Consider the following 22,544-nt stretch of genomic DNA (forward strand, 5'->3'; position numbering starts at 1 on the left):
ATTTTTTTTTTTTTTGTAAGTGAGGCAGTTGGGGTTAAGTGACTTGCCCAGGGTCACACAGCTAGTAATTGTTAAGTGTCTGAGGCCGGATTTGAACTCAGGTACTCCTGACTCCAGGGCCAGTGCTCTATCCACTGCACCACCTAGCTGCCCCCCAATTTTAATTTTTAAGGCATTGTTTTCTTCAGTGAGAGTATCTACCTCTTTTCCCATTTGACCAAATGAATTTTTTAAGGCATTGTTTTCTTCAATCAATCTTTGTACTTCCTTTCCTAAGCTGCTGATTCTTTTTTCATAATTTTCTTGTGTTGCTTTCATTTCTCTCCCCATTTTTTCTTCTACCTCTCTCAATTGGTTTTTAAAATCCTTTTTGAGCTCTTCCAAGAAGGCTTTTTGTTCTCGAGACCAATTCATCTTCCCTCTTGAGGTTTCACATGTAGGTAATTTGAGGGTATTGTCCTCGTCTGAGTTTGTTTGCCTCTTCCCTGTCAACACAGAAGCTCTCAATGGTTAAGAGCTCTTTTTTCTTTCTTACTCATATTGCAGCTTTTTTTTTTTTTTAGTTGAAGTCTGCTCTGGGGGCACCAGGGTCCCTGTTTCAAGCTTCTTGTGCTGGGTTATAGGGACTGTGTCACTGGCTTTCTACACTGAGGCCTCTATGGCTTGTGGATTTCTCACCGCCCTGGGCACACACTGGGATGGCTAGGCCTGGTTGAGCCTGTCCTGTGGGTGGCCCTCTTGAGCTAACATTCTTGAAGTCCATGGGACTCATTTTAAAATTAGTAAATTTCTTAAATAAAAGCTCTTTTCTATAAGTAATTTATTATCTTCTGTTTTAGAAATTTAAGCGTGAAGAAAATACATTTTCAAGGCTTGTTGGAAGGGTTGAGTTTTTTTGTTTTGTTTTTGTTTTTAACTGTGTATCTCCTCAGGTGAAATGGAAACAGATGAGCCAGATGATGAATCCAGCCAGGATCAAGAACTCCCTTCAGAGAATGAAAATAGTCAATCTGAAGATTCAGTTGGAGGAGATAATGATTCTGAAAATGGATTATGTACTGAAGAAACTTGCAAAAGTCAACTTCTCATGGGACACAAAAAGCGATTATTTACATTCCAGTTCAACAACTTAGGCAATACTGATATCAACTACATCAAAGATGATACTAGACATATTAGATTTGATGACAGACAGCTTAGACTAGATGGTAAGTTTATTTCTGAATAAGACCTTGAACAGGAATTTCGACCAAAAATATGTTGGTGTTTTAGGGTTTTGGTTTTTTTATTTTAGTCTATAGAATACATCTGCAGAATTTACATATTCATATTTATCTTTTCTTAAAGTTTTTCTATCTATAACAGGACAGTTGTTTTTTTTAACAAACATTTTTATTTAAAGTTTTGTGTTCTGAATTCTATTTCTCCCTCCCTTTTCTTCCCCCTTCCTGAGATGTGGTAAGCAATAAAAAACTGAAAGAAAGTGAAAAATAGCATGCTTCGGTCTGTGTTTAGTCAATATCAGTTCTTTCTGTGGAGGTGGATAGAATATTTTATCATTAGTCCTTTGGATTTTCTTGGATCAATATATTGCTAGAATAGTTAAGTCATTCACAGTTCTTCATTGAACAATATTTCTGTCACTGTGTACAACCTTATCCTGGTTCTGTTCACTTCACTGTACATTAGTTCATTGAAGTCTTTACAGACATTTCTGAAATCATCCTGCTTGAACAGAACAATTTTAACTACTGTTGGAAACTTTAATTTTAGAAATGGGAGATATCGATTCGAAACTTGTATTACAATTAAATTTTTGCTAAACTCATGCCAATAAGATCTGGGTTTTTTTAATTGCCAATTTATGAAAATGCCCTTGGAAATAGCTCTTACACTGTCTTGGATTTCATCTTTTATCCCCAGAATCTGGCATAGTGACTTGCACATAGTAGGTACTTAATCAATGATTATTGAAGTAAATTAAATAGAATTTTCCTAGTTGCTCAAACATGGTAAAAACGCTTAGTTAAACATTGACAGTTTAACTTTTAGATACTTAAAAGAAAAAAAAATGTTTCTTATCTTAGAAAGATCTTTCCTTGCTTTGGATTGGGATCCTGAATTGAAAAAAAGATATTTTGATGATAATGCTGCTGAGGTAAGTCACTTCATTAATTCATCATTTAGCATCCTAAAATTAATGTTGCACACTAATATTAAAATGTTGACATGTGTTGAATCTGTTTAGTTCACATTTTTAGCAGGCTTTTTAGAGAAAAAACTATAGAAAAGGCCAGTAGTTCAAGCATTTGTCAAAAATTAATAAAAAGTTCATTAAAATATGTTTATATTTAAAAGATCGAGGTTTAAAAGTTATTTTAGAAAGTCGTTTTTAAGAAGTATTAGCTGCATTATGATTTGATACTTTCAGAGAACGTCTTCATATTTTAGGAGCTTGTCGTTATTTTTCATAGTAAGGATGGTATCACTAAAATGAGTTTTGTTTCATTTGTTCTCTTAACTCAAGAAATACTTCTCTTTAGGATTTTGAAAAACATGAAAGTGTGGAATATAAACCTCCCAAAAAACCTTTTGTGAAATTAAAAGATTGCATTGAACTTTTTACAACAAAAGAAAAGCTAGGTGCTGAAGATCCTTGGTAAGAGACAATGTTAAATAATTGTTTCTAATTATTTCCTATAAGGATTTGAGCTCAGGTATGCCCTTCTTAATGTAATAAAGAGCACTTTGTATGATAAATGCTAATAAGCAGTGATTTAGGTGACAAATCTATTAAGTGATAATATTTACTGTGAGAATATGCATTACTTCAAATATAGCTGTGTATAAAAATAGATATATATATGTCTGTGTACGTGTGACTGTGTGTGCTTCTTTGTGTATCTGGCTATGGTTATATTCTCAGATTTGTAGTAAATCATTAGTAAGTTACAGAAATATGAATTAAATTCCAGTTCACAAATTTTATAGCTATTCTAAAATATTTGTCATGGAAAAGTCCATGTCTTAATGAATTTCAAGTAATCCAGATGTGATCCTTTTCATTGTAAATTGTACTTCTACATATTTTTAGTCATCTCGTTAAATTGTTAAAATCTATTAAAACATATGATGAGGAAAGAAACATTGCTTTCTGTTAAAAAGGTATTAAAAGGGCTTTTATGATTTATTTCAGTTTGTTAATATTTTGCTTCTTTTGTTCGTTCATTAACCAAGTTTCCAAATGTTTTCTTTATTTTAGGTACTGTCCAAATTGTAAAGAACATCAGCAGGCTACAAAAAAATTAGATTTATGGTCACTGCCTCCAGTACTGGTGGTACATCTTAAGCGTTTTTCTTACAGCAGATACATGAGGGATAAGTTGGACACATTAGTTGATTTTCCTATTAAGTAAGTTTGAATTGCATTTGTTAAATGTTAGGAAACCACTAATGGTTTTCAGTAATGGAATTCTCATTCAAGATAATTTAATATTTTAGTTATAAAAATCTATTAACATAAATCTAGGTAACACTTGGTGATGACAAACAGTGGAATAAGTTTAAATTCTGAGTCCCCAAGAAAATTTTACTCTATCCCAGGGCCTCCCAGAAGAACTCTTTGGCAGGGAAAGGTCAACAGACAGCAGAAGATGTCTGGGAGGTAGTAATATCTATGGAAAAGTAAAATGTTACAAGAGAAGTCAATACTTTTTGAATATGTAATAATCTATCAATAACTTGAGTTTTTCTTTAAACAGTGACTTGGATATGTCAGAATTCCTTATTAATCCAAATGCAGGGCCTTGCCGCTACAATTTGATTGCTGTGTCCAACCACTATGGAGGAATGGGAGGAGGGCACTGTAAGTTGACATTTTATACATTACCTGTAGTCATAGTCTATAAACATCAAAATTTTAGTGGTGAATACTAAAGGTGATAAGATTTTTGAGGTATGAATTTCAATTTGTTGATTTCTTGGGGATGGGAACATCAGTATAATGAAAAACGAAATCATTATCCATTAGTCTAGCCCAGAGAAAGACTCTTAAGATCAAGAGCTGATAATAAACCAGCTGATTCAGTCACTGAACAGGACTTCTCCAACTCTAGTCTGTTAAATTGTACCTGAGTTTACATACAATGATGTTTTAAAGCTGTCTTAAAAGCAAATGACTTAGGAGCTGGATTTCTGTTATTTATCTAACACACAAAAAAAGAGAAAAGTGGAACAAAGGCAATAGGGTTTTTTAAAAAGTTGGGGTGGGGGTCATTCTGTAAGCATTTACTAAGACCCTATTATCTATTGGAGAGGCATTCTTAAAGATGCTGACAAACAAATAGCCATCCTTGCCTTTAAGATACTGGCAGCTTCCCCAGAAACGCAGTAGATAAATAAATACAAGATGATTTACAAAGAAAGCACTAATAACTATGTGGTTTTTGGGAAGGGCTTTGTGTAAAATGAGCCTTGAGGAAAAGAAACTTTAAGTATTTATTAGTTTTTCTTTTGCCACTTAAAATGGCAAATGTTGACCTTTGTGAATTGATTGAGTGAGTTCTTCGGTACCAAACATAAGATTTTTTAAGTTTAATATTTTCTAGGAAATCTTGAGATATCTTCAGTTAAGTGAAATTTCAGGATCGATAAAGTATGACAATTTCCTTAGTATATAACTTGAGGTAGAAATTATGTTAGTCTCATTCAGATTGTTCGATATCACAAATGGTCTGTAAGAAATAACTCATAGCCTACCCACAGGTAATTGAGTGTTTTGTGGATTTGAGGATATGCATCTGGTTTTCCCACTTAATTAGTTTTAGGCAAAATATCAATTAATCTCTAACATTAATCATTTCACTCTAGATACTGCTTTCGCAAAAAATAAAGATGATGGAAAATGGTACTATTTTGATGACAGTAGTGTCTCAACTGCTTCTGAAGACCAAATTGTGGTAAGTACATGCTTTTGTTGTTTCTAAATCAAAAGAATATTTTTTAGACTGTTGAAATTAAATTTAGATAAAAATTTAAAAATACCCACAAAAAGGGATACAACCTAGTTATTTTTTAAAATAAGTATTCTAGTGATTTAGGACTGATAAATATTAGTTCTCCTTGATATGGGGAAACATAGAGTTGCCAAGCAATTAAAGAAGGGCATCTATATTTTAAGTTTCTATATTAACAGAGACAGGGTTGAAACCTTTTCTTTTGGGGGGAAGGTGGGGCAAAGAGGGTTAAGTGACTTGCCCAGGGTCACACAGCTAGTAAGCGTCAAGCTTCTGAGGTCGGATTTGAACTCAGGTCCTCCTGAATCCAGGGCCAGTGCTTTATCCCCTGCGCCACCTAGCTGCCCCCTAGGTTTGAAACCTTTTCACTCACTAGGGCCCTTCATCCTATCCTCCTCTGGAATCTTGCTTCATCAATCATCACTTCTCTTCTCTTATACTTTTCAGTCCTTTCTCTCTGCCTATAAGCATCTTCATTTCTTTCCACCCCTTCTCCAGTCTGGATGTTTATCTTATCAGTGTATATTTTCCCTCCGTGCAGATCATATTATGCAGATCATAATCCATCCATGCCTTCCTGGTTTGTGCCAGTCTTGTCCATGACCTCATAAAGTTACTACAGAGGGTCCACCCAGTATGTTCTTCATTGTGTTCTCTTGATGTTGGATGGATATTAGTTCAATAACATTTATTAAATACCTCCTATATCTGAGGCACTGTGCTAAGTACTCAAATTTGGTTTCCTGGAGAAGTTCATCAGTATTGTACATCAGTTTCATGACAGCATGTTTGCTTGCATGTTCTGGATGACAGTGCTCCTGCACTTTCTCAGTCACCATGGAGTAAAGCAGGGCTGTGCACTTGCTCCCATGCTTTTTTTTTTTCCCCTCTGGGCAATAGGGGTTAAGTGACTTGCCCATGGTCACACAGCTAGTAAGTGTCAGGTGTCTGAGGTCAAATTTGAACTCAGGTCCTCCTGAATTCAGGGCTGGTGCTTTATCTACTGTGCCACCTAGCTGCCCTGCTCCCATATTTTTTAGCATGATGTTTTCAGCAATTTTGTCAGATACCTTCAACAAGGACCAAAATGACCTCAAGGTTAGCTACTGCACTGATGGTAAATTATTTAACTTGAAAAGGCTACAAGCCAAGGCTAAAGTGGAGGGAGAGTTGGTGTGTGACTTTTTGTACCCAGATGATTATGCACTCTGTGCTACCTCTGAGGTTGAGATGCAGCAGCATATGGATCGATTCGATGCCACTTGTATTAATTTTGACCTGACAGTTAACACCAAGAAAAAAAGGTCCTCCATCAGCTAGCATCACACCATGTATATGTGGAACCATTGGTTACAGCAGATGGAGAAATGTTGAATGCTGTGAAAAAGTTCACTTACCCTGGCAGTATACTTTCCAATGTACACATAGATGATGAGTTTGACACACACATTACCAACACCAGTTGAGTGTTTGGGAGGCTCCAAAGGAAAGTGTGGGAGAAAAACGGTATTAGGCTACCTACCAAGTTGAAGGTCTACAGAGCCATGGTACTGAACTCATTGTTGTATGCCTGTGAAATTTGGAGAGTATACCAGCACTATGGCCAGGAAACTGAATCACTTCCATTTGAATTGTATTAGGAAGATTCTTACGATTACCTGGCAAGATAAGGTACCAGACACTGAGGTTCTTTCTTGAGCTAAACTGCCAAGCATTTAAACCCTACTGCAAAGAGTGCAACTCCAGTGGGCTGGCCATATTGTTTGAATGCCAAGTGTATATTTGCCTAAAAGACTTATTTTACAGAGAACTAACACAGGGTTCACATGGATGTCAGAAAATGCGATACAGGGACACTCTCAAAGTCTCTTACTTTGGAATCAATTTGGAAATGGGAGACACTGGCACAGGACCATCTAGAATGGTACGCCTGCATCAAAGAAGAGGCTGTGCTCTCTGAGCAAAGCAGAATTGCAGTAGCTGAAAAGAAATGTGAGATATCATATGACCATTTGTGTCCAACCTGTGGTAGAGCCTTCTGAGCTTGAATTGGTCTGATCGGCCGCAGTCATACACATACTGTATCTTGGCCCCAACATAGTGATATCATTTAGGTCTTCTTTGAGCACAAAGGACAACCACGAACCAGCTAAGTACTCAGAATTTTTAAAAAGAGGCAAAAGACAGTCCCTGTTCAAACAAGCTATTTGTGGAAAAATAGGAAATAAATTTTTTTTTTAAAAAGACCCTAAAATTAAGAACATTTGGGAAGGCTTCCTTTAGAAGATAGGATTTTAGTTGGGGCTTGAAGAAAGCCAGTAGATAGAAAGGGGGGAGGGAGGACAGCCAGATAAAATGCCCAGAGTATCTTGGATGGAGTATCTTGTTCATGGAACATTAAGGAGGCCAGTGTCACTAGATTAAAGAGTACATGGCAAGGATCATAAGTAGATCGGAACGGTGGGACTAGGTTATGGAGAATTTAGAACACCAGAGGATTTGTATAGGATTCCAAAGGCACTAGGGAGCCACTGGAGTTTGTTGAGTAGGTGAAGGTAGGGACATGGTCTGCATATGTGACATGATTGGACATTTTAGTGGCCAAATGGAGGGTGGATTGGGGTAGGAGAGACATGAGGCAGGCAGACTTAACAACAAGCAACTGCATTAGTCCGAGCATGAGTTGATGAGGGTCTGCACCAGAGTAAGGTAATAGTATCAGAGGAGAGAGTGGGCAAATTTTAGAGATGTTGCTGAGGTAAAAACCAACAGGCCTTGGAAACAGATTGTATATTGGGGGGTGGAGGTGAGAAGGAGCTGAAAGATAGTGAGGAGTCAAGGATGACACTTCGGTTACGAGGCTGAGGAACTGAGAGGATAGTTTTCTTCCAACAGTAATAGAGAATTTAGGAGGCAGTAATGGTACAGGGGGAAAAATAACGAATTCCATTTTGAGTATGTTAAGTTAAGATGTCTTCTGGACATCCAGTTCAAGATGTGTGAAAGGTAGTGGGAAATGCAGGACTGGAGGTCAGAAGAGAGGTTGGGGCAGGATAGGTAGATTTGAGAATCATCAGCATGAAGATGATAATTAAATCCATGGGAGCTGATGAGATCACCAAGTGAAGTAGTATAGAAGGAGATCAGAAAAAAGCCCAGAATAAAGCTCTATAGGACATCTGTGGTTAGATAGCATCACCTGGATGAGCATCCAGAAAAGAAGATTGGGGAATGGTCATATGGATAGGAGTAGAACCAGGAAAGAGTAGTGTTCCAAAAACCTGGAAGGAATAGAGGAAAAAAGGGTAACCCCACCCCTAAACCCTACCTAACAGAGTCAGCAGAGGGGTTGGGGATAATAAGGATGGTGAAATGGTCATTGACTTTAGCATTGAAGAGGTCATTGGTAACTTTGGGAAAGTTGGAAGCCAAATTGGTAAGGGATTAAAAAGAGAGGGAGAGGAGAGAAAGTGGAGATACCTATTGTAGATGGGTCTTTTCAAAAAGTTTGGTCACAAAGGGCAGAAAAGATAAAGAATGATAGTTAATGGGGCTGGAAGGATCACATGAGGGTTTTTGAGAATGGAGGAGACATGCACATGTTTGTAGATAGTAGGGAAGGAGCTGGTACACAGAGATTGAAAATGAGTAATAGTGGGGCAGCTAGATGGCGCAGTGGATAGAGCACTGGCCCTGGAGTCAGGAGTACCTGAGTTCAAATCCGGCCTCAGACACTTAACACTTACTAGCTGTGTGACCCTGGGCAAGTCACTTAACCCCAATTGCCTCACTAAAAAAAAAAAAAAAACAAGAAAATGAGTAATAGAGTGGGGATGAGAGAGGGGGCAATCTTTGGAGGAGACAGGTTAGAATGGTATCTCTTGAACAAGTAGAAGGGGTTGCCTTGATAAAAGGGGGGGTGAGGGGGGGGCAGTGGATGAAGCACCGGCCCTGGATTCAGGAGGACCTGAATTCAAATCTGGCCTCAGACATTTAACATTTAGTAGCTGTGAGATGGGCAAAGGAGGAGATATAGTGACAAACCTAAGTGATAGATGCTTTGCCTTAGTACCTCTCTTTTAAAACTATCCCGTTCCTGTAACTTCAAGTACCCATTCTCTCTCCCGCTTTGTCCTCAAAGTGCATACTCCTATATCTAGGAAGAGACTGGCCAGCCTAATTTTAATGACATGACAACTGTTAAAATCATTTCTTTGCATCAATCTATGTTTTATTATAGGATACCTCGATCTAAACATTATGAAAAAAATCTATACCCAATAGATATATACCCACCTCCTGCCCACCCTCCTAGTGCTTTTTCTTCCTGTTTGCTATTATATATAACATTCTTAGATTTCAATGAGCAGACAAAGACTGCCCCATAAACAAAGTGATATTCCCTGTTTGGACAGTTGCTTAATAAAGCTCTGATTGCCTGCTAAAAGAAATAAGTAGTTTTTCTTCTTTAAGTTGTATGAACAATCTGTTGACCTCATCTAGCAGTATATGTGTATGTTAGACAGATACTGCAAATGAACAGTGAGCAGAAGCCAGAATTTAATAAGAAGAGAGTGAACCATATTTATTGCCTTTGGGAAATTGCACAGATCTTTTAACGAACCCTAACTTCTCCCTGAAAACAAAGAGTTTTCTTTTTCAAGCCAGTTTTCAAGTGATGTATAGTGGGAAATCAAGGAATAACATAGTCCAGGAAGAATTAAAGTTAAAGATCATTCAAAGAACTATAAAGAAGATTATGTAACCATGAGAAGGCCGGAACACATTACCCAAAAAAAAAAAATGGAATTATGGAAAAGTGGTATAAAAAGATGTTATCAGAGAAATATATCTCCTACCCTTAAAAAAAAATTAGCTTCAGCCAAGTCATTCTTCCAACCTACTTTCTCTTCCTTCCCTCTTCCCTTCCCAAAATTCTAGGGTAGTAGTCAGCAGATTCATGCTGCCTTGCTTGATTTTGTACTGCCTGAGTGGTTTTTACATTGTTAAATCAATTTTTATTGTATTTTAAAATGTAAAAAAACCATTCCTGGGCCATAGGATTTGGCCCTGAGGCAATAGTTTGCTGACTCCTTTTCTCCGGAAGGCATAAACACTTGTATGTGTTTTTACTTCTTCGTTCAGGTCAGTACCTCAGTCAGTTCCATCTTCTGGACTTCAGTTTTCTCCTAGAACGTGAGGAGATGAGAGTAGATGGTCTGTAAGGTTGCTTCCAATTCAGAAAACCCTACGGTTCTTGGGGGGTTATCTTCCCCATTCTACTGAACCTGCCCTTCTCAAGGATGACTTGTTCTGTTTTCTTTTCTTTTTATTGGTATTTTTTGTTTTACATCACCTTCATTTCTAAATACATCCCTTCTCTGCCCTGCAAGCCATCTCTTGTAATCAAGAGTAAAAGAGAATGGAATGCAATTTAGCAAAAATAACCAACACATCAACAAATTAGACTCCACATGTCATGTTCCATACCCATGGCCCCTGCAGTCAAGTGTGCTAATTATACCTTGTTCAATTTGGTTTTTTTCATGCATAGACTCAAATCTAGAGTTGGAAGGGACCTCAGGGGCATTTTAGTCCAAATCCTTCATTTTATAAATAAGCAAACTGAGGCCTAGGTATACTAAGTGACTTGCCTTTATGGTCCCATAGGCATTAAACACCAGAAGTTTGAGATTTGAACCCAGGTCCTCTGATTCCAGAGTTAGTACTGTTTCCACTATACCGCACTGCCTTTTTATCTATTACATTGTTGCAAACATTGTGTATATTGTTTTCCTGGTTCTGCTTACTTCACTTTTCATCAGTTTTCCCAGATCTTTCCGTGCTTCTTTGGGTTTTTTTTTAATTTATCACTTCTTATGGTTTAGTACTATTCCTTTACTACTTTTTTTTTTTTTTTTAGTGAGGCAATTGGGGTTAAGTGACTTGCCCAGGGTCACACAGCTAGTAAGTGTTAAGTGTCTGAGGCCGGATTTGAACACAGGTACTCCTGACTCCAGGGCCAGTGATCTATCCACTGCGCCATCTAGCTGCCCCTATTCCTTTACTTTGATGTCCAGCAATTTAGCTGTTACCCAGTCACTGGACATCTACTTTTTATCTAGTTCTTTGCTACCACAAAAAAGTCCTGCTATGACTATTTGGGTTGTATCAGAAACCTTCCTTTATGTGTTTGACTCCCTTGGGATATGTAAGATAATATTTTAGATCAAATTCAGGTGGCTTTCCAGAATTGTTAGACCAACACATTTCACAGATCAAGTAGTGCGTTAGTGCCCCTACTTTTCTACAGCCCCTCCACTTTTGACTCTTCCCAACTTGTGTCATCTTTGCCAATTTGCTGAGTGAGATAAAATATGAGTTGTTTTGATTTTCATTTTTCTATTATTAGTGATTTGTAGTCATCTTTTATAAATAGTTTGTAATTATTATGAGAACTGTTCATATCCTTTAACCACTTATTCATTGGGGAATAGCTTTTGAACTTACGTATTTGTGTTAGTTCTCTACATATCTTGGATCATAGTGGTTTGGGTTTTTTTTACTCCGGTCAACTTCCTCCTAATCTTAAATGCATTTGTTTTGTTTTTACAAAAGTTTTTCAACTTCATGTAATAGAAATTCTGTCTTGTATGGTTAAGAACTTACCTCTTGCTCATCGCTTTGAAAAGTACCTGATCTTTATTCTCTTCATTTTGGGGAGGAGGGGAGGGTTTGTTTGTTTTATTTTAATGATGTGATCTTTAAATAACATTTCTGCTTTGAGTATTTTGTGGCATGGGGTATAAAATGATGATTAAAATCTGATTTCTGCCAAATTGTTTTCCAGTTTTCCCAGCAGTTCTTCTCAAATAGGAAGTTTTCTTGAGGTTATTAAAGATTACATCATTGAAATTATTCGATTCTAATTCTTCTTTATGTACTATTTTACTTATCTGCTTTTTTTTTTTTTAACTTTCCTCTTAGTATTTTGCCTCGTTCTAAAAAGAATCCCCATGGTAAAACAATGGTATTTTAATCTCCAACACCAGTGACTTTAATCATTATCCTCCTCAACCTCATAGTGGCCCTTTTGACCTCCACTTCCTTTTATAAAAACTTTATTAATTTCTTTGACATCCTACTCTCCACTGATTACAAATCTTTTTCTTTCCTTTATACAAGTGGTTGTCAAAAATTGATTTAGACAGAAATGTTGTCAAATTCCACATGCTAGGGATACAGAGACAAAAGTAAGATGTTGTATCCTCAAATAACCTACCTTCCGACTGGAGAGGTGTGCCTGTATACAAACTGAAACAGAATGTATACAAAATAGTTTGAGGGGGGAGAGCACCATCAGCTAAGGAGGTTGGCAAAAGCTTCATGTAAAAACGGGGGCTTGAGCTGAGTTTCAGAAGTGAGGGATTCCAAGAGGTGAGGAAGGAGAGCAAGCCAAGCCCTAGGGCAGCCTAGCCAAAGACATGGATACAGGAAATGTGGTGTTATATATGGGGCTGTAAGTGGACTGGCATGATCAAACCACGGAGTTTGTTGGAAGGGTAAAAGCTAATACGAAGCTTAGGAATTCATAGGAAGGAACCAGATTGTGAAGAGTTTAAAATACCTGACCAAAGAATCCATATTAGATGCTAGGGATAATAGGGAGACACTGAAGTATAAATTAGGGGAGAAAAAGGGATGGGTGACGACATGGTCTGACCTGTGCTTATAGGAAGATCACTTTAGCAGTTATCTTGAGGGTGGATTGGAATAAAGAGAGAGATAAGGTAGGAAGACTCACCAGAAGGCTATTGTAGTGGTCCAGGTAAGAGGTGATAAGGGGTCCTGAACTAGGGTGATGGTTTTGTAAGATGGCGATAGGTGCGGTGCGGAAGATGTGTTTTGAAAAAAGAAATGTAAAGATTTAGTAACTTATTAGGTATGCGTATTAAAGAAGAGTGAGGAGTACACTGTGATACCAAGGATGTCATACCCATGGTGGTATTTGTAAAGTTCAGAAGGTAGAGTGAATGTGAGAAGAAAACAATTAGTTCTGGGCATGTCAAGTGTAAGATGACTATGGAACATCCCAGTTTGAAATGTCTACTAAGCAGTTGGTGGGAATGTGTTACAAGAGAGAAACTAGAGCAAGATATATAAATTTAATTTCTTGGGATCTGAGGAGATGGTTAGCAAGTAAGAGTAGAGAAGAGGGGAGCAGGGAGGGAACACCCAAGTCAGATCCTAGAGGCCTCACAGTTAGTGGAAATGACAATCAGTGATTGTCCAGCAGAGAAAAATAAATAGTAGTGTTGAGAAAGTTAGAAGAACCTGGAAAGAACCATGTCACCAAAAGCCAGAGAATATCCTGTCCCACAGTAGAGAGGGGATCAGCTGTGCCAAAAACAGCACCAAAGTCAGGAATAATGAGGATTGAGAAGAGGCCATTAAATTCATCAGTTAAGAGATCGGGAGTAACTTGGATAGAGGCTAATAAATAATTAATTTTATCCTCACTCAGCAGAATGCTTTTTGACCAAAAGCATCACACAGTTAAAAGAATACGTCGGCTAATTTGATTTATATTATTGTCCTTCTTGTGTTTCTTTGTCACCCAGGGTTTTCAGCAGATTTGGTTCCAAATATGTTACATATTAGTGAGATATAATGCCTTGTTGCCTTATTTCATGTATATATTTCTTGAAACATCATAGAGCAACGCTATGAATCCTGGCTTTCCTAACTTTATCATCCATTATCTCTGTAACAGCTCAATCACCTTATATCTTTGGCCATCAATTCTTTCATCTGTATAAATGAGGGAGTTGACATAGATGATAAGGAAGGTCCCTTCCAGTTTAAAATTCCAAGAATTCTTTTAGGTCAGAAACTGCAGCTTGCTTTCTGAGTATTAAATTCCTGGACAGGGCTACATGTGTATATAATAAATATTTAGTACATATTTTAGATGCTAGGTTTATCTATGTTTGAACCAGTTTTGATTTGCCCTTAATTACATTTACAATATAATTTTGATATTTAGTAATTTGATGGTATAGTAGTGAGTCTGAAATAGTTTTTATTTATGTAAATAGGATTCCTCAGTGTTTTTTATCTTATTATTAGGAAGTATACAATGGTAAATTTTAGTCCACTGGATGTTTTTTAAAGTAGTTCTGAGTGCCTCAATTAACTAAATTCCTTTTTTATCCTGTCTATTTTCATTAAGTCATATACTATTCACTTACTAGATTTCATCTTGCTTCTCAGCCCATATCATCATCTGAAAATCATTACTTTGTTAACACTCTTTGTCTGTCTGTCTGTGTGTCTGTCTGTCTGTTTGCTCCTACAGTCCAAAGCAGCATATGTGCTCTTCTACCAGAGACAGGACACTTTCAGTGGAACTGGCTTTTTTCCCCTTGACCGAGAAACTAAACAAGGTGCTTCAGCTGCCACAGGCATCCCATTAGAAAGTGATGAAGATAGTAATGAGAATGACAATGATATAGAAAATGAAAACTGTATGCACACTAACTAATGAAAGTCCTAGAAGCCATAAAAGAGACTTTCCTGCAGGTGGTTTCTGTTGAAATAATGAAGTTACCCACCACATTAAAACAGAAGTCTGAGATGGGGAGTTTCAAATAAGAGAATGTAAATCCTTTATCAGATTTTAACTTGTGCAGTACTTGAAGTGAAACACAATGAAAACTTTAACAGAAATTGTCTCTTAATACATTTACAGTCTTGTATTTACAAGCTAAATATATATAGGAAATCACAAATAAACCCCTTTTAAGTTTGCTGCTGTTTTGATGAATTATGTTTCTTTAATTGTTTTGGATGTGAGTTAACTGATGACAAATGTTAAATTTGTGGATGTTGGTCATTTAATTTACTCTAATAATAACTGCGAGAAAACAATGACTAAACCTAGTTTTTAAATGAACTTATTCATGTATATTAGGCAACATTCATACTACTGTGTTATTTAGCTGCACTAGTAAATGCAGCATAAATGCTGCAGTAGTATTCTTGGCAAACCAAATTTTCAAGTCTTTCCCTAATGATCAAGCTGGCCTATTAAGACAAACTGAATCATGATGGAAGAAATAAGCTCAGAAAGGTTATTTCTCTTTGTGGTATCATTAAACATGAAGAATATTACTATGTTCATCTGGTTTCTGCTGTGGAGCAGGCTCTAGATTTCTCACTGCATATGAAGCCATTTTTAAGTTAAATCTTCCTTATTACTGTTGAATCTATTACTTAGACATTAAAATTCTTAACTTGCTTATAAGAATTGCATAACTTTAATCTGGTGTCAGTCCAAAGTTTAAATTTGTGCTGCTCATTTTCCCTACCCCATTTTTTCATAGTTTGGCAACTTTCAGCTCTCCCAATTACTATAAAATAAGGTCAGACTTAATAGTATTCTATATCCATAGTAATAACTGTACATCAAGCTTAGATGAGATTTTTTTTTCATATACTTGCCTTTAAATCATTAATGGACAATTGGCTTTAAAGGTAGGTCTGTTAATTTTCTTTGTGTGTTCCTGATGGAATTCACCATAGCCTTACAGCTTTTCTCAGAAGGTAACTTGATATAAGAGAATTGGCATTTGCATGTTCCAGAGTCAGAACCTGTACAGCATATAAAGCATACAAACCTTGAATTTGATTTAGTTAACCACATTCAAGGATTCAGGATGCCAAAAATATGTGTGAACATTTTAATCATTTTTTTATTTGCTGCTTTCCCTTTGATCTAGTTTGAAAGAATGTATTGTTGATTGGCATACAATACTGCCTTTAATAGGAAATCTTTTAAGTGCTGGGACACACTTCACATACCTACCTATGACCTGAGGAATTGCTTTGTGTCCCACTGTTATTGAAGCAAAAATTATGATGTTCTTCACTTGAACTAATCAAATACAATAGGTTATAAATTGTGTATTGTAAATAAAAGTTCACTCTGTGAGTGCACATTTTGGTAAATTATTTATTTATGTTAGCATTAAAAGTTAAAAAGAGGAAAAAAGATGCATTTGACCAGGATAAACGAGGTATGTTGAACATGGCTTTTGCTTTATACCTTGATATTAAAGCTGGTGTTTCATCCTGGTATTTTAAAGCTGCTTTTTGAATTTTTTTTTTTTGGTTTGTTTTTTTTTTTTCTAATGTAAACTAACCTCCTGCATGACAGAGGTTAAAATTTTGTCTGCACTTGAGTTCACTTGAGTTTACATTTGAAATGTGCATGTTTATTTATACAGATTTCAATAAAGCTATTCAAGGCCTTATTTAGTCTTTCATTTCTTACTCTGAACCTTTTGACAAAAGCTTTTATTTTATAGGTAGGTGACCAAAATGCCATCCGTTAGTTATTATATCATAATAATAGCTTAGCTATTTGAAATGCTGCTTCAAAACAAAAATGGATCCTCCTGATAAAGGGCATATCATAAAGACCGATTTTAATTAAACATCTCTCTTTTAAGCCAGTACAAAATAGATCAAGGAAACAAAATCAAAATTATGGTTTTTTGCACCTAGATTATAATTTTTACCTTAAATAGATATATGTAAGACCAGAGATCTAGAACTGGATTGAATCATAGTAATCTAGCCCCCTCATTTACAGATGAAACTGAGGACCAGAGAATTGGTCATTTAGCCCAATTTTACACACATTGATAAAGAAAGTAAAGACTGTATTAACATTATTGTAAATGGCAGAGTCAGAATTTGAACTCTAGCCAAGTGACTCCAAGTTCAGCACTCTTTTTAGTATACCCCAACACATTATAACTAATTTTAAATATTTTCAATTATTATTATAGAGATAGAGATTTGACCTGTGATTTCCCTTACATAAGAACTTAACCTTCTTTTTAAGGTATGGAAACTCTACCTATGCAGCTCAGCACTTTCTCTGCAATTTCAAGTTTTAGGAAAGATGATCTGCCCCTATCCTTTAGCTAACAAAAGGAAAAATAAAGCAATGCAAAAAAGTTTAAACAACAGCCTCTAATTTAAAAGAAAAATTAACATTAATACCTTTATATTTTAAAACCCTAATAAGTCAAATAACTTTAATTGTTACAGTATCCTGAGCTTGATATGAGTACGTGACCATTTTTAAAATAGCTTAATTTAGCCAAAAATATTTTTATTAAATCAAATGTCACATTTTTCAAAACTTAAACTGCCCCCTTTTAGATTCCATGCATTCCCCCAAAATAACATCTGTGTTTTTTCCATATCTGCAAATTAAGTGATGACACAATTTATTTCAGGTTCCTTTTTTTTTTTTTTTTTGTAATTTAGAGCATCTGGAGTTCATCTCTAGAAAGGGAGCCTCATTGTCATCGAGTTTCTAAAATTTTATTTCATGTTTCTTGTACAAATCATTGTTCCTTTTGTAACCCTATATTTGACATCCATCCTTTCTGGCACCTAAATGCAAAAACCATTCATTTGTGACAATAATTGAGTGCTGAACCATACGGACAGTTTAAAGTAAGGCTTGCTGCTTTACCCACTAAATTACACGCTATCCCTTTATTAAAATAGAGGTAAAAGAAATGAGCCAGTAAATGAGAGGATTTATGAATAAAGTTTGAAGAACTTTTGGGTGATCTAGGTGCTGGCATCCAAGGTCTAGCACCTCAGAAGAAAGGAAGAAAAGTAAAGAAAGGTGTTCATTTCTGAAGCCACAAAAAAAAAAATGGTGGGGTTTTTGTTGTTTATTTCTTATTTTTGTCATTATTAGGCTAGAGATAGAAACTAGACCTGTGATTTCTTTGGTATTCGGTACTCCCAAATGGGAAGGTTCCTTCTACCAATGAAGGTCAGAACCTTTCCTGTAACTTAGGAGTCTTAGAGAGTTCCCTAGAGCACCAAGAAGTTAAGTTACTTCTGACGAAGGTCGAACTCAAACCCAGATTTTCCTGACTTTTCAACCTTGCATTATTATTGTTTTGTTAATCCTCTATAGGCTAACATATGAATAAATTAATCCAAATACATTTGAAAATCAACTTTTTTTCACAATATAATTTATATTTGTTCCTCTTGTAACCTTTGAAAGCTCTGATCCACCAAAGAATAGAAAATTAACCAAGTGAATTGTGTTCATGTACATTCTCACTAACTTCTCTTTCATTCAGTTGCAGAGCTTAAGTGTTTCAAATTAAATAATCAAGTCTGATTGTGGGGAATATTTGCTTTCACACATCTGCCAAATATTCAAACTTGTGCTGATTATTTAAATTTGGGAATTTACTTCTATACTGGAAACTTATTGGCCTTTCATACATTCATAAGTATTATGTTTTGTTCTTTACTATAAGCAAAGAATGTTGAAACAACCACAAATAGCAATAAAGAATACTTAAAACTAAGTTGAGAAAAGTAAATTGTTATATAGTGAAACACTAGTTTCAATAATTGTAGATTTCCTATAGGTTAAATTCTAATGGATATGGCTTATCTTTTTAAAAATACATCAAAATTTGATGGTATTCAAAATAGAGCCAGGAATAGTGGGTCAAAGTACTTGGACTTAGAGTCAAGATCTGGATTTAAATCCTGCCTTCAACCCATGGGTGAACCTGTAGCAGTTATTTAACCTTTGTTCCTCAGGAAACTCAACAGAATAGATTAACTAAGGGCTTGATTATGCCTTAGTGGAGAGAATTCCTATATTGAGTTCCATGTACTGAGGAAATTACAAAGCCTTACTATATTGGCATATTAAAAAATTCAGATCAATTTCAGTTCTTTCAAAAGTTTCTAGGAAATATATTCCACAAGTAGCTAAACATGTTGATCTCATTTGCATATTGTTTTTAAAAGAAATGCTATGGGGCAGCTAGATGGCGCTGTAGTTAAAGCACCAGCCCTGGATTCAGAAGGACCTGAGTTCAAATTCGGCCTCAGACACTTGACACTAGCTGTGTGACCCTGGGCAAGTCACTTAACCCCCATTGCCTAAAAAAAAAGAAATGCTATAAAAGAAAGCTAAGTATTTCATAGGATCAAAGATTTAGATTTAAAAGGGAACATTAGAGGCCATCTAGTCCAACCTCTTCATTTTATCAATGTTTACCAAGGAGACAGTCCAAGAGATGAAGTGACTTGGCCCAAGGGCACACAGGTAGGAAATAAATAGCAGAGTCAAGATTTGAAATGATGTTTATCAACTGAAATGAACTTTTTCATTTGTACAATTTTTTTTTAATTTTACTCATTGTCGGTATTGAAATAAAATTCAATTTTATTTCATTGCATCTTAAAAATAAAACCCCTACCAATTTTGAAAAATAACTGTAGAAATGGATAGGTTCAGCCAATATTATTCCTGAGGGAAAATAAATTATAAAAAGTACATGTCAAATTCAGAGGTAGCATCCTAAAACACTTTAACCTAAATGATTCTGACCTTAAGTCACTCATTTGCCTTAATTTAAAATGGGCATGATACTGTGATCAATATATGTGGACTCAAAAATTTAAAGGGACCTCAGATTCCATATAACCTAGCCTTCTTTTTTATGTTTGCGGAAACTGAGGTTCAGAGGTATTATTTGCTCACTAGTATAATAAGTGTCAGTGGTTGTATTTGAAACCAAGTCCTCTGAATCCAGATCCAGCGTTCTTTCCACTTTTCAGCATACCCAATTTGAAGAGGGGAAAAATGAGATTAACATGTTTTTTTACTGGAACATAGGAGTCTTGTTATATACATAAAGAAGAATGGTATAAACATCCTTGTGTCTACCAGAACAAAATAGATTAAAGTCTTTGGAGGATTCTAAGAAAGAAAGCACAGAAAATTCTTGGTTAAGATGGCTTTCTGAAAGATCACAGAGAATGCCATCTTTTCAGAAATAAACCAGAGTAATACCTGAAAACCTCAGTACAAATGATAAAGAAATTTTTTCTTTTAATCCAGAAGTAAATTTTTCCATCCAGCCCAATATTACGCAAAAATATAGCCTGAAGCTCATCAGTGGTGGATAGAGGGATTCACACCAAGGTCACTAGAAAGGAGCTGTGCCAGGGAAGCCAATAAGCATTCCCATAAATTAAGCTCAACCAGCCACCTGGTTAGGGGGAGGGGGGAGAAGAAATGTACAGGTCATCCCAAGCTCTAGTAATCGGGGACCTAAAGCCAAACTACTTTGTCAAAAAAGAAGCAAAGACAGGAAAAGTCCCAAAGATCACTTCATAGGAAGATAGCCCAATTATACATTCCTTTCAGCACTGGGAAACACATAGTTGACAAGATAATAGCAACTGGGTGCTAATGGCAGGGGGCCATACAGTTAAAACAATCTAATCTCCCAACATATCACTAGGATGGGATGAAACCAACTCCCAATTAGGGATCATGCAAGGTTCTGGCCAAAGCTAGAATCCTAAGTAGACCACTAGGAGATTCTGAAACCAGATACTAAGGACTAACCTTTGGCCTCAATGCCAGCTATTCCTGGATAAACAGGAGCACAGGCATTCAACCCATCCAAGAAAACTAGAGAGGACTGGCCTACTCACAATATCCCATACCAAGAACAGACTGAATAGAAAGAAGGAAAGAGAAGGAAATATTGAATGCAAAGAAGAAATGCTGTTTGTTAAGTGAAGTCCAAATGAGATAACCCAGAAGAAAAAAGGAAGCCAATAAAACCTACAAGTAGGACACTGGAAAATAAAGTGACTTACCAACAAAAGCTACAAGATTGGCTGGAAGAAATGGATCAAGAGGTGTTTTTTAAGATGTATAAATTGAGGTTTGGGGTAGGAAAAAAAGGAAAAGAAAATAAAGAACTTAGAAGGTGGGAAAAACTTAGACAAGAATAAGAAAAAAGGGAATGGAGGAAATGACTAAATGAGACAATAGAATATATTTTTGAACAGTCAAAACATCCAACCTGGAAAACAAGGTAAGGAAAGATAATTTAAGACTTATCAGATTTCCTGAAAACCATGGTCAAACAAAAACTTGAATGTTGTACTTCAAGAAATCATTTTTTTTAATCCATAAAAAAGCATTTTATTAAGTGTACACGGTACCGTCTCTTTGCTAAGCACTGGGGGTACAAAAATAATAAGCTCACTCTATCCTTCATCCTCTTTTTTTCCCTTAAAGTAGCCTTCCTCTGCATCCTTTTCTTTCTTTAAACATTGTCGATTCATAATAAAAACCACTCCTAGACAATGTGTCTCATTTATTTAGCTCTATGACTATCCTGATGACATTAGGGTTCTGAACAGACCCTTGTATCATTCGCTCCTTCCTTATCCACCATTAGAATTTAAGTAGTTTATCCTTATAAATTCCTATCTGACTCTTCCCTTGAATTTTGCTTTTTATGTTTCTTTTAGCTCCAATATTTATAGTTCAAAGTTCCCATTCAGCTCCAGTCTTTTCAACAAAAGGGGGAATTCTGTGTCTAACCCCACTAATTTTGAGCAAAAGAACCCAGCATCCATATGAAACCAGTATGACACTCCCCCAACCCTCCCCAGATCTGTGTTGGTGAACCACGAATTGCCCAGCATGGGAAGAGCCTGAGATGCTTTGAAATTCAACCCCCAGGAAAAACAGCATCAAAGGGGAGAGAGTCAGAAAGTGAACAATATGGGAAAATAAGGGAGAAAGATTGAATTTACCAAAGCTCTCAGAAGGAAAAAACTTCAAAGACATTGAGTATAATTCAATAAACCAACAAAGAAGAAATTAAGAGCAGAAGGAAATATGGCCTTCAAGTCTAGTTCAGACATCTATGAATAAATATGCAAGACAAAGGAAAATGATACAATACCTGATGAGTCAAAGTTCCCTTTGGAATTTTTAGAGAGCATGAAAACACAACACACTTCCTGAATGGTTTAAAAGGGAAATAAGAGTTGTGAAAGCAGAATTTATGACTTGCAAAGCTGAAATAATTCACAGAATAGAAAAAATTTAATCCATAGTGGTCTCACTAAAGAAACTAAAGAGAAGATAACTCTTGTGACCTGGCCCTGCCCATATAAAGGATTCTAGAATACTTTCTCCTTTAAAAAAAAAGATTATAAATATAAATATAGATAATATCATGGAAAATGGAAATGAAGGACACTGAAATAAGAAAAGCAAAATGCAAATAAAATTAAAAGAAGGCATGATCTCCATACAAAGAATATTAATCTCAAAGACAAGGTACATAGAGAAAATTTATGGATTATAAATCTCCCAGAAGAAGGCAGAGTCCAAAAAACAAAACACCATAATATAAGAACTAATACAAGGAAAGTACCCAGAACTTCTGAACACAGAAAACAAAATGCTAATTGAAGAAATACATAGCTTGCCTCCAGGAAAAAGGGTGGGGGGGAGTTGGAGGGGAGGCTGAAAACTCCAAGACAATGGCTAAATTTGAAAAATCTATTGAGAAACAAGGTTTTTGCTAGCAATCTGGAGAAAGAAAAAAAATTTTTTTGAATAACAAGACTGTTCAGCACACA

General features: G+C 36.0%; 1 protein-coding gene across 5 annotated transcripts in view; it reads left to right on the forward strand.

The window, feature by feature from the left end:
* USP15 (ubiquitin specific peptidase 15) overlaps positions 1-16,330 on the forward strand; it is a 179,849-nt gene extending 163,519 nt beyond the window's left edge. For all 5 annotated transcript variants that reach the window (XM_043966591.1, XM_043966592.1, XM_043966593.1 and 2 more), the window contains 7 exons: positions 933-1,208; positions 2,088-2,158; positions 2,544-2,659; positions 3,263-3,412; positions 3,762-3,865; positions 4,870-4,958; positions 14,374-16,330. In XM_043966591.1, the coding sequence (XP_043822526.1) occupies positions 933-1,208; positions 2,088-2,158; positions 2,544-2,659; positions 3,263-3,412; positions 3,762-3,865; positions 4,870-4,958; positions 14,374-14,559 (992 nt within the window). In that variant the 3' untranslated portion in view covers positions 14,560-16,330. The remainder of the gene's footprint in view (positions 1-932; positions 1,209-2,087; positions 2,159-2,543; positions 2,660-3,262; positions 3,413-3,761; positions 3,866-4,869; positions 4,959-14,373) is intronic.
* Positions 16,331-22,544: the final 6,214 nt, after the last annotated feature.

Source organism: Dromiciops gliroides, chromosome 5 (assembly GCF_019393635.1).
Source record: "Dromiciops gliroides isolate mDroGli1 chromosome 5, mDroGli1.pri, whole genome shotgun sequence".
In the NCBI taxonomy this organism is placed as follows: Eukaryota; Metazoa; Chordata; class Mammalia; order Microbiotheria; family Microbiotheriidae; genus Dromiciops; species Dromiciops gliroides.